Source organism: Oncorhynchus keta, chromosome 18 (genome assembly GCF_023373465.1).
Source record: "Oncorhynchus keta strain PuntledgeMale-10-30-2019 chromosome 18, Oket_V2, whole genome shotgun sequence".
NCBI classification, from domain to species: Eukaryota; Metazoa; Chordata; class Actinopteri; order Salmoniformes; family Salmonidae; genus Oncorhynchus; species Oncorhynchus keta.
The window spans coordinates 9,805,297-9,823,963 of NC_068438.1; the positions used below are offsets into that span (position 1 = coordinate 9,805,297).

Consider the following 18,667-nt stretch of genomic DNA (forward strand, 5'->3'; position numbering starts at 1 on the left):
CCTATGGTAGATTACTTCAAATAGATCATCTCTATGAGGTGGGGGGATTCAATATACATATGGGTCTAAAACAAACAAATTAATAAACTAAATTAAAGTCTAGCCACAATAACCCCCCCCCAAAGGCAATTAGTATAATCAGCCTCTCTCCCTGAGGGGCCTGTAGCTCCCTATGGAGGAGGAGGCAGGGTTGGGGGGGGGGCAAAAATGGGATGGCCCACTTCCTCAGGAAAAAGCATCTTGCGCTATAGGCAGGAAATGGCCAACGCCAGCCCTGGAGTCCAGACGAGCCTCTGGAACGGAGAAGCAGGCATTACTTCTGAGCTGTCGGACCTGCGAGGACACAGCCACTCACACACCCACTTCGACCAGCTACATTGCCCGTGTGGCCAGGGATGCCACTGCTGTGAGAATCACAGGGATCCTCTTTTTAACAGCACAACAAGGTAAGAGCTGGACTCTGGGCCCCAGGTGACTTTTAGACTTTTCATCTCAGTTTCATGTTGTCCAGTTGCCCCTGGTTTGGTTGGGCTCCAGTCAGAGCTCTCCTCAGAAGCATGTGTCCTCACCCACTCATAGAGAGCAGGGCTTGGGTTCCGTATTGGTCAGAGCGGAGACCAATGAGAGACCAGTGAGCGGCAGTATTCAGTGGATAACATTCTGTTTGCTTTCTTCAGAGTCATAAAGTATATCACTGTTGTTTCATGTATAGTCCTTATGGAATATTTATGTGTCTGCTGTTGTGTCTCTACTAGGGCCTATAAACTAACAGAATTTAAATAGAACTTCCTCCAATATCAGTATTTTGTTATCATGTATTGCAGCACTTATAATACAGACAGGGCTCCAAAGCCTTGTGGATCAGGAAAAGTCATGCATCGATAACTACATGAATATACAGTGCATTTCGCAAAGTATTCAGATCCCTTCCCTTTTTCCACATTTTGCTGTTACAGTCTTATTCTAACATGGATTACAAATCAATAAAAATCCTCATCAATCTACACACAACACCCCAGAAAGACAAATTGAAAACAGGTTTTTCGTAATGTTTGCTCATTTATACACCTTATATAAGGTCCCACAGTTTACAGTGCATGTCAGAGCAAAAACCAAGCCATGAGGTCGAAGGGATTGTCAGTAGAGCGCAGAGACAATATTGTGTCAAGGTACAGATCTGGGGAAGGATACCAAAAAATGTCTGCAGCATTGAAGGTCCCCAAGAACACAGTGGCCTCCATCATTCTTAAATTGAAGAAGTTTGAAACCACCAAAACTCTTCCAAGAGCTGGCCACCCGGCCGAACTGAGCAATTGGGGGAGAAACGCCTTGGTCAGGGAGGTGACCAAAAACCTGATGGTCACTCTGAAAAGATTAATGAAAACCTGTTCCAGAGCGCTCAGGACCTCAGACTGGTGCTCTGGAACATCTAATAGGGTTCACCTTCCAATAGGACAACAACCCTAAGCACACAGCCAAATACAGGTGTGCCAAGCTTGTAGTGTCATACCTAAGCTGTAATCGCTGCCAAAGGTACTTGAGTACTTCAACAAAGTACAAAGTATTTTAATTAAATTTGCAATAAATTCTAAAAGTCTGTTTTTGCTTTGTCATTATGGGGTATTTTTGTGTAGATTGATGAGAAGGGGGGAAAAACAATGGAATCCGTTTTAGAATAAGGCTGTAACGTAACAAAATGTGGAAAAAGTCAAGGGGTCTGATGACCTTCTGAATGCACTGTACATACAGAGCAGATTTGCTTCATTTTAGTCCTTCTAGAAACAGCCCACATAGTGGACTATCCACAGCTGTTCATCTGTTGGCTGTTTTTATCATGTTTTATGGATGAAATGTGAAGAGTGCATTGTATAAATATTTTTTTACAGAATTTCATGGGTGAAGCTTTAACTTCGGTGCCGTTTTTAATCAATGTTTCAATGGTATGAAAGCCTTGTTTGATGCGGTGTAGCACATTTGAATTACACTGACCGCTGACCACATGTCCAGTGTTGAGGGAGTAGCAATCTGATGAGTCATTTGATGGTTATCTGAGTGTCCTTCAGGGAATCTCTGTTGTCTGTATTGTTTATCCCTGCATGTTCGTGACGCACGCACAGTCACGGGAAAATCTCAATAACCTTTTCTATGAACATTAGAGCGACAATGACAAAGTCTAAAGATGCAACATATGAACAGTAGCTTAATACAAGCCAATGTACAGTGGCCAGTATAAGCCTTCTTGTGAGATGTCTCACAGTGAGGAACCATGCAACCAAGGCCCCCATTAGTCACAGAGGTGCACCTAGACAATTACAGTTAGGACAGTTCAAGGGAACAAGACCTGTTGCCACTAAGGATTTCAACATGGAACGATCTCACCAGTACTTCAAAACTTACCATGTAAAAGTTTCTGTCTAGCCTAAGTGATGGTACACGGTGTGGTATAACATAATGCTGTAGTCAGTACAGTAACGCAGTAGATATAGCAGTCACAGTACCTTATGAGAGAGATAATACAATGTTTCCAGGCGATAAAGTGTGTTAAGTGGATAGCTACACCGTTAAAATGAGTTGCTTTGTAACGCCAAAACTAGTGGCAACTGAGCTGCCAACAACTCTTAAGGAGAATGCCAAGAGTGTGCAAAGCTGTCATCAATGCAAAAGGTGGCTGCTTGGAAGAATCTCAAATATTAAATAGATTTAGATTTGTTTCACACTTTTTTGGTTACTACATGATTCCATATGTGTTATTTCATAGTTTTGATGTCTTCACTATTATTCTACAATGTAGAAAATAGTAAAACAAATCAAGAAAAACCCTTGAATGAGTAGGTGTGTCCAAACATTTGACTGGTACTGTTCATTGGGTTTACATTCCAACACGCTCCGAACACCAGATCTCAGCTTAGAGGCATTACTTTTCATGGTTTCATTACACAATCATGGTGTAATGAGTCTTTCTATTTTCACAGTGTACCATGACCAGTAAACAAAAGCAAGCAATACAAACGTGACAAACAAAGAGCAACTTAATTGTCAACAACGAGGCCTGCGAAAACTAAGGACATCATGGCCAAGTTGCCAAGGTCAGCGGAACCAATGTCATGATTACAAAAGAGTTTAACTCAGGAAGGAAAAGCTGAGGCAGAGAGAGAAACATGGGATGTGTGGGAGTACACGGTACATGATTATGTTTGTCACCAAGCCATTACAGCGCACCCTTTGGTGACAAAAATTGTTCCGTGAGATCCTTTTTTATCCTCTTATTCCTACAGTCTACATTACAAATGACTCGCCTGCTGAGTGATAGGCTGGCTACCTTCCTCCTCTGTCCACCTGAATTAGCTTTGAATTAGAACACTCTAAACCTCTTCAGGTCAGGGAAACGAGTTTGACGTCTATCCTCTCCCCAGATGGGTGAATCGTGAAAGCACCAGGATGCTACTTACTGCAGTCAGCGCAAATAAAGGATAACCTTAATTCCTCCTGTGCTGTTGGCAGTGTGTGTTTGAGTGGGACAGGGGACAGATTGATGCACTGAGACTGATGAACCGAGAGCATTCAATAGGGGCCCTTCACTCAGTGAGGGGTGGTAGAGGTGCTCCGAGGGGGCTTCCTGTGGCCCGTGTGGGGCGGTCAGTACAGGATGCAGGCAGGCTATGATTGGAGCGCCCCTTGTTGACCCCACACACAGGTGCCGCATTGGGGAATGTTACATAACCATGGCGACAAACAACAAAAATGTCCTTGATTGGATTTGTTTTTAGCATCTTATAGCTTAATTGATCAGTAGCTAAATGCTACCTGCCCATTTCTGCAGATTTTGAGAATGTGAAAGTTAACGCAAAAGATGGAACCCTTTTCTAATAACATCATATAATCTTGTTCGTTTAGGAATTCCTCAACCTCAGTGGTAGAACTTCTACAACAAAAAGTATTGAGCAACTAGAACTACCCTCATCCTGTTACCTATCTTCCGCAGTCAGGAAGATGACCTGAAGATAATTCCCTATCTAAAACCAAAATAATAGTACATCTGGCCGTTTAGGATCCAACATGAACCAACAGGTCTGCTGGGGGCCGTTGTGAAACCGTTGAAACGCTGCCAAGGTGGACTGTGGTGACAGCTTGGGGAAAAGGATGGAGAGACAGAGAGAGAATGTTGCACTTAACAATGAAGAAGGCAATATTATGCGTTGCTATTTCCTGTTCCCTAAAGCCTGAAATACACTCCAATTGCAGGCTCCTCCATATAGAAGCCAAGGCACACAGTGGAATAGCCACTCTGTATTCACGGCAGGCCTTAGATGTGCTGCCAGGAGCCATGTTTCCTGTCCCTCTCGCCACCCCCATGGCAATCAACAGGAACAGACCTGACTAGTGGTGTGCTCACAGTGCTTCCACTCAGACAGATCCAATCGCTGCTCTATATTTGATAAGTTCGGTCTGTTTGGGACAGGACGTGCAGGGACTCACTCAATGGAATGCTGAAAAGTGGCAAAGATGATATCTTTCATTCCAACTCTCATCCATGCAGTACTCTCAACCCGCAGACACCAGGCCCGCCATGGAATGAGTTTGACACCCCTGCTGTAGTGTATCTTCATGCAACTCATTGGTCCTGACAAATAAGTTATCGTGCACAATGGTATTCCACCATGACTTGGCACTATGTGAGGTGGGGTAACTGAGTACACAACTGTCCAGAACTGCAGGCCAACTGCCTTAGCCAAGGTGACTGGTGGTGCCTCTCATTATACCGGTTCAGAGTCTGTGTCCAGCGGCAGCCCAAGTTAATCAGTATCGCCATCCATTTTCAAAGTCAAAATCCCTAAAAGGTTGATGCTTGTTTGGTGAGTGTTGTGCAAAAAAAAAACACTTATAAGAAACTATTGCTTCTATTCTAAGTGTCCACCAGCTATGGAGAGTAAATATTTGTGATGAATGTGTATTAGACTCTCTGACTTGCCCTCTTGACTTAACCTTGTAGAATGTTAAGATGGTTTTCCATGTGAGCCAGGCTGAAAGGGTACTCTCCGGGACCATCCTTTGTTTATGCATCAATACATCAGCGGCTAAGCTTTACCCAATTGTTTACCGTACTCTCAGCCTCCCAGGCTCAAACGGATTTCTCAATGTTGATATTGAGTGCCTGAATTGCGAGGGAAACGGGAGTTTAATGTCGTCTGGGGTGCTTCGTCCAACACGGCTCCAAACAATGGCGTCCATATTGGCTGCCACAAATGAAATGTATCCCGCCGAGACGCACTCGTACACAACTCCTATTGTCTTTTTGAGAGTGAACTGATTTGTATTTGAGGGACTTCCTCTCAGCGCGTGCTGAGGCCGTTTGTTCTGGACAACTTACAGTCCAGTGAGAGAAGGGCAGAGGCAGGGCATTGACCTGTTGAGGGGTGTGCTCCATCCGTTCACAAGGCACAAGGTGAACTTTTACGTTCTATCTTAAAGGATCAGCCCCTTTTCTTTCAATTTTTGCCTAAAATGACATTCCCAAATCTAACTGCCTGTAGCTCAGGACCTGAAGCAAGGGCATGCATATTCTTGATACCATTTGAAAGGAAACACTTTGACGTTTGTGGAATTGTTTGTAGGGGAATATAAAACATTAGATCTGGTAAGAGATAAGAGATAATACAAAGAAAAAACATGAGTTTTTTTTTGTACCATCCTCTTTGAAATGCAAAAGAAAGGCCATAATGTATTATTCCAGCCCAGAAGCAGTTTAGCATTTGGCCACTAGATGGCAGCAGTGAATGTGCAAAGTTTTAGGCTGATCCAATGAACCATTGCATTGCATCAAGACTGCCCAAATGTGCCTAATTGGTTTATTAATTAATAAATACATAACTGTGAACTTTCCTCAAACAATTGCATGTTATTCTTTCACTGTAATAGCTACTGTAAATTGGACAGTGCAGTTAGATTAACAAGAATGTAAGCTTTCTGACAATATCAGTCCTGGTAAATGTTCTTGTCACTTCCAATCTCATGCTAATCACATTATCCTATGTTAGTTCAACTGTCCAGCGGGGGACCCACCAATCCTGTGGAGGTTTTAATGGACATGTTCTTTTGGAACAAAATATGTGTAGGGAGCCTGTTAGGATTCAATTCTAACTCTATGGCAACACCTATCCTACAATATCGGTCATTGGATATTGCCATCAATGCTCATCATGATAGGTAGGCTTGCATAACACAATAATGTAATGCATATCACATAACATTTCATACTGCATCTCTTTCGTGAATAAACTGTCCACATTCCTAATAAATCATCAGTTGGGATGATTGCCAGAAGCTCATGATATTGGCTGATCCTGGGTCATAATGTGACAGGTGTCGTGTACCACTGTAGCACCTAATTGGAAATTCAAGGGGAATCTCATCTGTGGTTTTTTCTTCCATTACGCGGATGTATACTATTTTAATGGAAACGCGCAAAAAAAGACAGAGTGGCATTACAAGTCTGTAAGATAAAACTTAGGAACTTGATTATAACAGCAACTCTGGAGAACTCAGTCGCACAGTTGTCAATGCCTTGGCGCGATGCCAACGCGGCTGCTGCGAGTGACAGCGATAGGCGAGGAGTTCAGAAACCAGCCCACAGAAAATAAAGGGTGGAAGCTTTATGGAACTCTCCGCAGCGCACTGAGCGCAGCAGTCTCTCACCTGACGAGACGACCTTATCTTGGTTTTGACTAGCTCAAGGATTTCAATTTTGTTTGTATTTTTGGTGCATGTTTTTAATAAGCGACTAATCATGAATCATGTAAGTAGATTCATCTGTTGTGTGTTTCTCAGATTGTTATTGGATATCCATTATGATTTTGTTACTAATAGACTGACACTGATGACATTGACAAATGGCATTAACCTACAAACAGTAATGTCTAGGGAAATGTGATACATTTAGACGTTGTTATTGTATGAATTCGTTTTCAGTGTTGTTAAGTTGTGTATGATGAAGCGCTGTATTTTGGGGGGTCTTTAATTTAAAGGTTTTTGCAGATATCATCTCCGATTTTTAGCATTTGTGTTATATTTTTGTGGCAGTAGGCTATGACAAACTCTGGTCTGGGATTAGCTACAGATTGTAATAATAGACAGTTGAACAATTATTACACATTATCTGGTGTTACAATCTGTAGCTAATTGAGGCATGTGACTCATTCCTGAATCTCTTGAAAATTCTTGAGTTTCTAAAGAGAGTCATGCTCAGGGTTCTGCGTTAGAGACTAACCTGATCAGTTAATAAGTCATATTTATTCTGAGACAACTCAGGCCAAACCCTTGTCGAATATATATGATTTATTAACTCTCTTTATAAACTCAAGTATTTTCAAGAGATTCATGATTTATTCCTCTGTACTCTCAGGAGAACTGAACTCTAAATGAGCTGACTGTGACATATTTTCTTCCTGCAGAAGAAAATCCCCCCCCTAGATCTACCCCCCCATTTAGCTCTGCTCACAGCCAGCCCCGTGTCAGTTAACAATTTACTGCCCTAAATATGTTGAAATAAGGGAAGTGTCATGGAAAAAAACACAATCTTAGCAGAGGTCTTGTAGGGCACGCACAGCCGTTATGTGAACTGTTGCAGCTACTGAGCAATGCTGATATGATAGTGATCTGCTTTGCTTCATCCTTTAACATTATCCTGATGATTGGCAAGGTATTAGAGTTCATTGTTCATAGCCAACACCGGGATTGGAAGCCTTGATTGAGAGGAAATCTGGTCAATCAAGGACGTTGAGGGGCGAAATCACATGTTGATACATTTTACCTCATAGATGAGGATATAATTGAGAGAAAAGAAAAGCAGCCTTTCCAAACTAATCGTACTTACTCATACAGGTATTTCCTATGCTGCTAATATGTTTTATTGGATTCACCGAGCCATGTCGCCAGTCTCCATAACACTGTCACTCTCAGAACAGCTTCTGTCCTCAAGGAAAGTCATACAAGACCGTATGTTTTTGGGGCCCTTCCAACAATATTGGGCCTGTCCTCTAACCGCTGCCTTCAGTGAGTGGCCTTAGGCCAGAATGGAGCCGCAGCGGAGCCCCTCATATCTGACACATCTTGACGGTAGGCCTGGCCTCTCTGCAGTAGCCTGATGCCCGCTCTCTCCCTTCTGAAGAGACAAGATGTCTGCAGAGAGGGGACTTTGGACCAAGTGAAGTCTTCAATTACACACTGTGTTAATGTTAAATAGCTGAAGGTCAAGCCTGAGTGTAGGCCTATTCAAGACATGAGATTAAATAGTGTTATTTGTTGATATGGCAAAAAAAAAAAAAACACACATTGGCATCATACATATCCAGCCAATCCAGAAGGACATGATGTACAAGTTTTGAAGTTTATCTGTGTCAAGAGAGATGAGACCCTCGATAGTGTGTGTTAACGAAACAGAGATGTCTGGCCTGGCTGGTGGGTTGTGCTGTTGGCCTGTTGGAGAAGTGGAGAGGAGGGGACCAATGGGAACCTGTCCCTTTTGTCTGCTACTTGGTCCTGGACGAGACAGGAAGTGGAGTTAGTCTGGGAAAGTGGTCCCCGTATCTCCCCCAGTGATCTAACCGCTGCTTTCATAATGGCAGCTCTGATTAGGTTATAATTAGAGCAGGAATTGCAGTGTGGCTTTAGTAGCTGAGTAGATGAGGAGGTGTGGGAGAGCACGGGATAAACAACAGGGAGGGCTGTCCACGGGACCACTTGTTACAGCCACTCTCATAAGCTTATCAGACATCCGTGTCGCTGGTGTCACCAGCTGTCTGCAATGCCACATGCTTACGTAACTCGGGTTGTCAACATCACGTTTCATGTTGATATCTGTGAATTTAGAAAGCCATTGTTCGTGAGGCTTTGTGTTGACTACCAAAGGTCAAGGATAGGCCTGGCATTTGCTTTGCAGAACTATTCGGTATCTTTTTTGTTTCCTTGTTGTCATGCCGCTAGTTGCGCTTGCTTCTTGGTGTTTGCTCACATGGCTTTTCTGCAAGTCATGACATGGAACCAAATGGACTAGATCTAACTTCATTAGTAAGGGTGTGTAATAACACATTTTATAACCCTATTCGGTCACATCTATTGGACTCATATAGCCAATGTATAGGCTAAGTTCATGTTGTGTAAACAAAAGTGAAAGGGTTCACTGTTATATAATATCCCTTGCCACAAACCAGTCATCAGTCGTACGTTTCAGTCGTAGCAGTTTTCCTTTGCCCCATGGTTACTTCCGCTCTCTAGACAGGTGGGTCTTTTTCCAAGCCGACGACCTGGTCTAAATAAGTTCAGCTGTGTATGAAGCTCCTATACAATATCACAATATTCTCAGTGTAGTTCCCCTGAAGGTTGGCTCTCTGATTGTACATGGACACCTTAAATGCCCCAGCTACCCACATGGAAAAAGCATCCAGAAGCACTGTCATTCTAAAACACTTAGGGACGCTACAAAACAATAGGTCTTCTTTGGGAATTGAAAATGCCCTGGCCATAATAATTTGTGTAAAGCCATGCACGTTACTGTGAAACATTATAAATCAAGTCATTTAAAAAAATCTAATATGGAATGTGTTTTAGAATATGCTATATCCAAGCGTACCATTCATAATGTTTGACTTAGTTTATAGTTTACCCAGAATTCATCAAGGAATTTTTATTCATTAGAACAAAATCAATACTTTTTATGTTTGTATCAGGTATCAGTAGGAGTAGGAAGGAGAACATTGTAAACTGGTGAGCAGAGGTCTCTTGACTTTTCAAGTGATCAATTCAGGACTTTCCACTCAAATGTTCTCAGAGGTCACTTTCAATTTCCCCAAAGTAAGGGCACGGAAATAGATACAAAAAAATACATCATTTTCCCAAAGCTTGTTGAGCACACACATACACATAAGGAGGAAGTGATTCAGCGTTGTCCCTTCCCCTTGTCTCCAGCCGTAAATATCCCAGGGCTCTCGGTGTGGCAGGAAGCCCACGAAGAGGGACAAACATGTTTTATTGAAAAGGGTCAAAGGGCATCAAAGACTGTAGCACATAAACAAGTAGAACAAGGATCTGAAACCTAATAAAATAGGCCCAGATCCTGGACCTCAGCCACATGACCATGATAGCATAGCATATCTATTCACAACCGTCTTCCCACCCAAACGGAAGCAAGGTTGGTGTTTCCATGGTGATTCCTGTTTGGGTGGTAAAGGCAGAAGGTTATCAGTTAATGTTTTATCAGATAGACTCTCTCTTTAAAGATGATTAATGATTGCTGATAACCATCCTGTATCTGAACTATCCTATTACCCGGCACAAGGGTGGGGCGATAACACTGGGTGAACAGATGACTGTTATCGTAAACTGTATATCTGAGTTACTTTAGTAACTATCCTCGTTAGCTGTATCAGACAAAATCGTATTAGGTAGCCTACTAAAATGAACAAAGAAAGATGTGTGACATTCAGTTTTATTCAGGTCCAATTTAAAGGAAGCATCTCTTGGAAGAGGTCCTAAGTAATCATTCCACATCTCTTTCTCTCTCTGTTCCTTAGTTTAAACCCCAAGTGGAAGCATGCCCATCCTCAAGAACCTCCCAGCGCGGCTGAAGGGAGGCAGCAGGGTGAACGGGGAGTTGGAGAACACGCGTGGCGAGCTGATCCTTCGCAAAATGAGCCTGAACCTGAAATCCAGCGCCTTTGAGGAGCCCAGTGGCAATGAGAAATGGGCTCAGGCAAACTCACTCCTGGACGGGGGCGCGCCACGAGACCGTAACCCCTTCGAAGACGAGGAGGATGAGAACGAGGCGAACGAGGAGAGACGTGGCGGGAAGAGTTCGTTCAAGGGCACCCTGGACCGTATCCGAGGCGTCTCCCCGCTGAAGACTCTGGGCAAGCTGGGCAAGGGGCTCCGTATGTCAGGCCGCAGTAAGGGCACTGCCACCCCTTCCCCTCAGGGGTCTGTAGCAAGCACCCCCACCTCAGAGAAGAAGAAGAAGGGCCGACGGAGCTCAGAGGGAAGCTTACTCAGGTACGAGAGGTGTAGAGGGAAGCTTACTCAGGTACGAGAGGTGTAGAGAAAAGCTGTTGAGGAGTGGTTTAGTAGCGGATGTCGAGCCCAGCCCACATCTCCTATTACATAACCCCTTAACCCTCAATTCCACCTCTTCTCTGCACAGATTTGCAGGGAAGTGCAGAGAGAGCCTTCGCAAGGAAAGCCTGCCCAACGGGGAGCTGTGCTCAGAGAGCGAGGGGGGCGACTCTTCCAGCCGCCGGCTCTCCTTCATGAAGATGGTGGGCCTGGGTAAGCTGAAGAGGGAGTCCGTGGCCGACCACTCGTCTCATGAAGAGGAGGTGGTGGAGGAGGAAGTGGTGGAGGAGGTGAAGCCAAGGGAGCCCCTCTCAGGTAAGGACAGCCCTCAGTGGAGCACTGGGTTACTAAGGGTCGGCCAGTATGCACTGGGATCCACTCTGAATGATTCCAACGGGGATCTTATGATGACTGTTGATTGGTAACTGAACCAGTAAGGGTATGCTATCCCCCCATTGCATTTGAAGAGATACGATACTGCTAAAATGCATGGAGATCATGGCCGATAATAACCCAAACAGTTAGTTGATAGTCATGGCCAAGGTTTACTTCAGTTCAACTGAGCATTCCATGTTTCACAGGTCTACCATAAAACAGTGTCAGCCTCCCTTCCAGTGAACAATCAATCCCGCTTATATTCTCCGCAGTGTGCTACCATTTTCACAACAGAGATGATGCTAGGAGTGTCTCAATGACTGGGGCTGTTTTTGGACACTTTGGAAACAATGGGAGAAAGATGTCGCTGGGATAGAGGAGACCAGGTCCAACTAGGCCACGGCTGAGCGATGCGGTCCTCCCCATGCGGGAGGACCAACCTAAGGGTTTCCCACAGAGATATTCGATGTAAGATGTGGCATAGAAAAAAAAGCATAGAACTTGATTCCGTGAGTCTGAATTGAATAATCCAGAGCTTTTAACGTTCAGGATAGCGTGAGTGCACTCGGTAATGGTGCACCACCATGTCAGCATGGCTAGAGATCAGCTTTCATGTTTAATACCAACAGGATGTGCCTGTCTCTCTGTGTGAAGAGTAAAGGTAAGGCTAAAAGTGGTAGCAACAGACCCATTTAACAAAAAAAATGTTATAAAGAATGTACAAGTCCTTTTAACCAGCTTCACCAACAGCACATAGAAACTGCTGAGAGCTCAGGATCAGACATGTTCACTCTTTATCCTGGCCTTTCACTAAGCAAGCAGGCCAAATAAGATCGTATCACACTCAAAATATCACTGAGATGTGTTGTTTACAGGCTGTTGACTTCATGCCTCCATTGATGTGACCCAGAGGACATGTCACACATTCTGAGTCTTTATATACAGTGGGGAGAACAAGTATTTGATACACTGCCGATTTTGCCGGTTTTCCCACTTACAAAGCATGTAGAGGTCTGTCATTTTTATCATAGGTACACTTCAATTGTGAGAGATGGAATCTAAAACAAAAATCCAGAAAATCACATGGTATGATTTTTAAGTAATTAATTTGCATTTTATTGCATGACATAAGTATTTGATACATCAGAAAAGCAGAACTTAATATTTGGTACAGAAACCTTTGTTTGCAATTACAGAGATCACACGTTTCCTGTAGTTCTTGACCAGGTGTGTACACACTGCAGCAGGGATTTTGGCCCACTCCTCCATACAGACCTTGTTCCTTCAGGTTTTGGGGCTGTTGCTGGGTAACACAGACTTTCAGCTCCCTCCAAAGATGTTCTATTGGGTTCAGGTCTGGAGACTGGCTAGGCCACTACAGGACCTTGAGATGCTTCTTACGGAGCCACTCCTTAGTTGCCCTAGTTGTGTGTTTCGGGTCGTTGTCATGCTGGAAGACCCAGCCACGACCTATCTTCAATGCTCTTACTCAGGGAAGGAGGTTTTTGGCCAAGATCTCACAATACATGGCCCCATCCATCCTCCCCTCAATACGGTGCAGTCGTCCTGTCCCCTTTGCAGAAAAGCATCCACGAAGAATGATGTTTCCACTCCATGCTTCACAGTTGGGATGGTGTTCTTGGGGTTGTACTAATTCTTCTTCTTCCTCCAAACACGGCGAGTGGAGTTTAGACCAAAAAGCTCTATTTTTGTCTCATCAGACCACATGACCTTCTCCCATTCCTCCTCTGGATTATCCAGATGGTCATTGGCAAACTTCAGACCGGCCTGGACATGCTCTGGCTTGAGTAGGGGGACCTTGCGTGCGCTGCAGGATTTTAATCCATGATGGCGTAGTGTGTTACTAATGGTTTTCTTTGAGACTGTGGTCCCAGCTCTCTTCAGGTCATTGACCAGGTCCTGCCGTGTAGTTCTGGGCTGATCCCTCACCTTCCTCATGATCATTGATGCCCCACGAGGTGAGATCTTGCATGAATCCCCAGACCGAGGGTGATTGACCATCATCTTGAACTTCTTCCATTTTCTAATAATTGCTCCAACAGTTGTTGCCTTCTCACCAAGCTGCTTGCCTATTGTCCTGTAGCCCATTCCAGCCTTGTGCAGGTCTACAATTTTATCCCTGATGTCCTTACACAGCCCTCTGGTCTTGGCCTTTGTGGAGAGGTTGGAGTCTGTTTGATTGAGTGTGTGGACAGGTGTCTTTTACACAGGTAACGAGTTCAAACAGGTGCAGTTAATACAGGTAATGAGTGGAGAACAGGAGAGCTTCTTAAAGAAAAACTAACAAGTCTGTGAGAGCCGGAATTCTTACTGGTTGGTAGGTGATCAAATGCTTACGTCATGCAATAAAATGCAAATGAATTACTTAAAAATCATACAATGTGATTTTCTGGATTTTTGTTTTAGATTCCGTCTCTCACAGTTGAAGTGCACCTATGATACAAATTACAGACCTCTACATGCTTTGTAAGTAGGAAAACATGCACAATCGGCAGTATATCAAATACTTGTTCTCCCCACTGTAGATGTTGCTTCTCCATGTTCATGCCATTCTACCTGCGCCACTGGGCCCCATGACATATCTGAGACTAGTGAAGCAGGACAGAATGGCCTTATCACCTTAGAGATTCAGCCATACAGGCTGTCATATCAAAGCTTTACACCATTACACCTCGCCCCGGGGATCCATGCATGAGTGCCGTACGAAGAGAGTGATGAAAGAGGGATCCATGGAGGAGGAATGGGATGCGTGCTCCACTCTGTGTGTTTCAAACATGTGTGTTATTTCTTGGTTGAACCCCCCCCACTCCCTCCCTCCAGCTGACCCACAGCGAAGAGGCGTTATATTTGTTTATTTGACCGTGTTTGTTAGGGGAAAACACAGCTTTTTCTGGCATTGTTCTCTCAGCTGTCAGCACAAACTGTTGTGCAGCAGAACAGTGACGGTGGTTGTTAAATCACAAAGACATGACCAGTAGGGAACTCTTGTTTCTTTCAGTCATAGCTTGTTAGATTCATTTCCTCATTCTACAAAACTGAAACCTCTACTTTAAAGGTCTTTTCAGGGTAATGTTGAAGCTGGTAAATATTTAAGAATAATAAGAAAGGTTGCTGGATCGAATCCCCGAGCTGACAAGGTCAAAATCTGCCATTCTGCCCCTGAACAAGGCAGTTAACCCAATGGATTTCTTCTTAACTGACTTGCCTAGTTCAATAAAACAATTAGGAGAAGATGGTTTAAGAGCAGTAGCAGTAACATTCTCACCAGGCCATCCCTCTGTTAAGAGACGGGCCCTCCTTCAACATGGAACAAGCCTTTGTTCCTTGACGCTGTTTGTTTCTAGACTGGTCCTTATTAAAAGAGCCACAGGAGCGAAGGAAAACACAACGGACAGCGTGTGTTTGAGGACATCAGTACTGTGGCATTGATTCCAGAAAGAAAAACAGTCTGCGCTCGGCTAAGTAGACTGTGTGGCTGTGCTCAGGTGTCAGGAAATACCTGAGTAATGGAGAGTGAGTGACTCTTCAGACTATTTGCCAACTGTTTCAGACAAACTGAGAGCGACATTTGAATGATCCCTCAATCAAAGATGCAGCGTGTTCTGATAAGACAGAATAAAGAAAAGAGAATGCAGTCATGATAGGTATTGAAACTAAGGAAACACATAATCAGAGGTGAAACCACAGCACATCTTGCAACCCATCTGTACCTTGAAAGTAAAGCAGTTACATATGTATAGTGTGAAAGGGCACAAAGCCACAGCAACCTCAACACTGCTCCCTGTCCCTCCGCATGGGATGTCCCCTTCAGTGTTCTTCCAATCAGATAAGTGTGGCAATCAACCTGGCCTCAGGTATTCAGAAAGCTAGGGTCAGATTACAACATATTCTGACCAAGCCCTCAGCCCACAGCCTCCTGTTCCAACCCACTTTCCCCATCATCATCAGCCCTCTCTGGTTACCCAGCTAACATGGCAATCGTAATCTCTGTGTGTCGTACTCCTCTGATTGGCTGGGTGCGTCCACATTAGGTTGAGTTCACAGCGGTCCAGACAGCATCCGAGAGTGCCTTGATAACAGGGCCATATAGGAGGTGCAGGCCACAGCCTAGTGAATGATTTCCAGGCCTTGCCAAATGACAACCCCAAGGCCCCTGGACCATAAAACTGTAACTAGCGCTGGCTCATGTCCTGCAGTAACTGCTATGAAAACTGTGTCCAGCTCAGGATCCTAGCAACAAATGGCTATATTAGCCATGATGGAATGCATGCTGCTTCCTCTCATATTCAATATATGACCTTGAAAAACACCAGCTGTAACACAGTCAGTTTCAAGTTTCCGTGTGCCAAAAGTAATACGTGTTTTCATACCTCACTATGGCAGCAAATAGAAAAACAGTATAACGAGCAATCAGTTGGTAAAAAAAAAAATTCAAACTGGGCAGAGCTGCCTTTTCTGCTGGAGTGACAACCCAGGCAGTGCACTTTTCCTATGATCCGATTAGTGTTTGTTTTGTCAGTGTCAGTTGAATGTCCATAGCAATGAGGAGAAAGGGGAATTTGAGTACAGTGCACTATTGACTCCCAGGATGAGTTAATGTGATCAGTCCCAGCCCTGCCGGGGCATGTGCTGACGGGAGGGAGTGGCTGGGGAGGAGGCCTCTTTGTTTCTGGGCCGCCGCTCACTTCACATGGACGCCATGTCACTCTCCGACCGAGGCCTGGAGGGCTTGCCTGGGACCAAAGGCTTTCTCAGGACATGGCCGGGTCAGGGCCAGGTTTGCTTTGTTGTGGCTGAGTTTAGGATTGTGGAGAAAGGGATGGAAGGAGAGGATAGGAAGGAAAGGGGGGAACAGATTTGACCCAGCTGTGCCTGCAGGAATATGGGGGATTTTGGTGGAGCTTTGGGAAGGTTGTTGGATGCTCCTCTGCTTATTTGATTTTCTGCTTTTGGATCGCACGCGCTTAGATGTGAAGGCAGGCAGGCTGCCTCTAGCTTGGTCCCATGTCTGTTTGGCATTGACAACAACCATAGCAGTTGGCTTCATGACAGCACAAACAGATCTGGGACCAGGCTTCTTCTGTCTAGATAAAGGCTGAATGGGTACCAGAGAATGGGAGATGAGGTTCTAGAGCTCAGGTGTCCACCTACAGTATCCATAGAAAGCCTGCCGAGGACTGAGGAGGTGGTGGGCGTAGATGGGGGTCTTAGATCTTAGACATGCAGTTTAAGGGGAACATATGATGCTGCTTTGAATTCACTGCAGAGAGAACTGTGGTTTTGCTATCCAGGAAGGAGGCTCATATTTTACTTAATGCTTGACACCTCCCGACAATATAACCCTCTGTGCTGCTAGGCTCTGAGCAACATGACTGGAGATCGTCTCAATGGCAGTTCTGCAGGTGCGTTGATACCCTGCATAATTTGAAAAGAGAGTACACTACATATCCTGCTTAGTCAGTGCTTTTATTTGAGGGAAGAATTTATTTTACTCCCTTTGGGAATAAAAAAGGCCAACATTTCTCCCTAAATTCCTCAAGGTAAAGTTACATAATATGTAAGCCTTTATAGATCCCATAGGCGGCCCTCGCAACATTATACCCTTTGTGGTTTTCACTGAGGAAGGGTGGTGCCACTGCTATACATTAGCTGGGCCTGTTGCTTATGACAGGCTTAGAGGGCAAGTGCCTTGGAACAAAAGACAAGTGTTCCCCTGTTCTGTATAGCTTAGCTAAGCATCTGTGGAACTGCCCATTCCAGGCCAATTCGTGCTTTTAATGACTCCTGGATAGGCCGTCAAATCTCTGTGCAGAGCCCTCAAACATCTGGCAATCCAGTTTTGGTGCGTTTTGAGTCTGACCTCTCACCTTAACGTGGTGATTGGGCGCAGGCTGAGCCACGGCGGACTAATCGTCCCAGTGGGTGACACAGTTACACCCTCTGTGACACGTCACCACCAGCTACATCATGTGACAGGTAACGCCCAGGCTGAGGGCTCTGTCTGGGGGGAGACACCCATCATGTGGAAGACGTGGTGTCCTCCTAAAGGGAGGAAGAACAGTCATTTTCCACCTCCCACTCTCTTTAAGGGAGATGTGCCTGGCTGCATTGTGTTTTATATTTAGATGTCCTTCCGCTGCGTTGGCAGGCAACTTTGGCCATAATGGAGTGTTGTTGGGGGAGGGGTATCGGCAGAGCCATGGCATCGCTGGGCACAACTTCTCTTCCTCAAGCGGGACAGGGAAGGATGAGCAAGGCGGCAGGCCGGAAGCGGAGCGCCCCCGCATCCTCTAAACGGGCAACTCAGCACTGCAAAGGCTCCTGGAAGCCGTGCGGTGCCCCGGACAGAGAGAGAGGGATGGTTATTTACACAGCTGATCTGTGACGCACCATAGCATTGGTGCGACGTGCTTCGTAGGCCTATAAGAGAGAGTCCCCAAAGTGGTGTCATGTCACCGCCCCAGCCCCACACCTCCCTGCCCCTTTTCCTGGGGTCGTTGTGTTCAGTTACCACACCACTGGACTGGAGGAGTAGGAAATTACATCATTTCCTGCCATGCTGCTGGGCTATGCAGGACAACAGCATGTAAATTGCTATACGGCTGCCCAGAGCCACAAATGAGGTATGCAAGCAGATCGGGAGCCTTATTGAGTTTGACACCTAATGCTGAGACACACAGCAGCCCAATCATTAGCAGACAGTAAGAGACATGGCTGACTCCTCCTGGTTCTCATCCGACAATTTCCTTCTCCTCCAAGTACTATGCTCCAGTCACCTCACTTGGGCTGACCGGTATGCTGAGACAAGCATCTCCAAACACTCTAGGACACAGTGATTCACTACACTAACCCCTCTAATCACATTGTGTAATGACTTTAAATACCAGACCTACCCCCAAGCACTTATCACACAGAATGTGTAAACAACTCTTTGAGTTTTCTTTTGAGTACACTATTGTAACACAATAGCATTCCATGTACAGTTGAAGTCAGAAGTTTACATACACTTAGGTTGGAGTCATTAAAACTAGTTTTTCAACCACCACACATTTCTTGTTAACAAATTATAGTTTGGGAAAGTTGGTTAAGACATCTACTTTGTGCATGACAAGTTTTTTTTCCAGGAATTGTTTCTGACAGATTATTTTGCTTATAATTCAATGTATCACAA

General features: G+C 44.7%; 1 protein-coding gene across 2 annotated transcripts in view; it reads left to right on the forward strand.

Moving 5' to 3' along the window:
• Positions 1 to 299: 299 nt before the first annotated feature.
• Positions 300 to 18,667, forward strand: part of LOC127908617 (tumor necrosis factor alpha-induced protein 2-like) — a 38,267-nt gene continuing 19,899 nt past the window's right edge. The window contains exons 1-3 of one of the 2 annotated variants that reach the window (XM_052467365.1): positions 300 to 446; positions 10,566 to 11,040; positions 11,189 to 11,415. In XM_052467365.1, the coding sequence (XP_052323325.1) occupies positions 10,586 to 11,040; positions 11,189 to 11,415 (682 nt within the window). In that variant the 5' untranslated portion in view covers positions 300 to 446; positions 10,566 to 10,585. Of the gene's footprint in view, positions 447 to 6,531; positions 6,794 to 10,565; positions 11,041 to 11,188; positions 11,416 to 18,667 lie in introns of those variants that run through there. The other variant, XM_052467364.1, reaches the window with a different exon arrangement.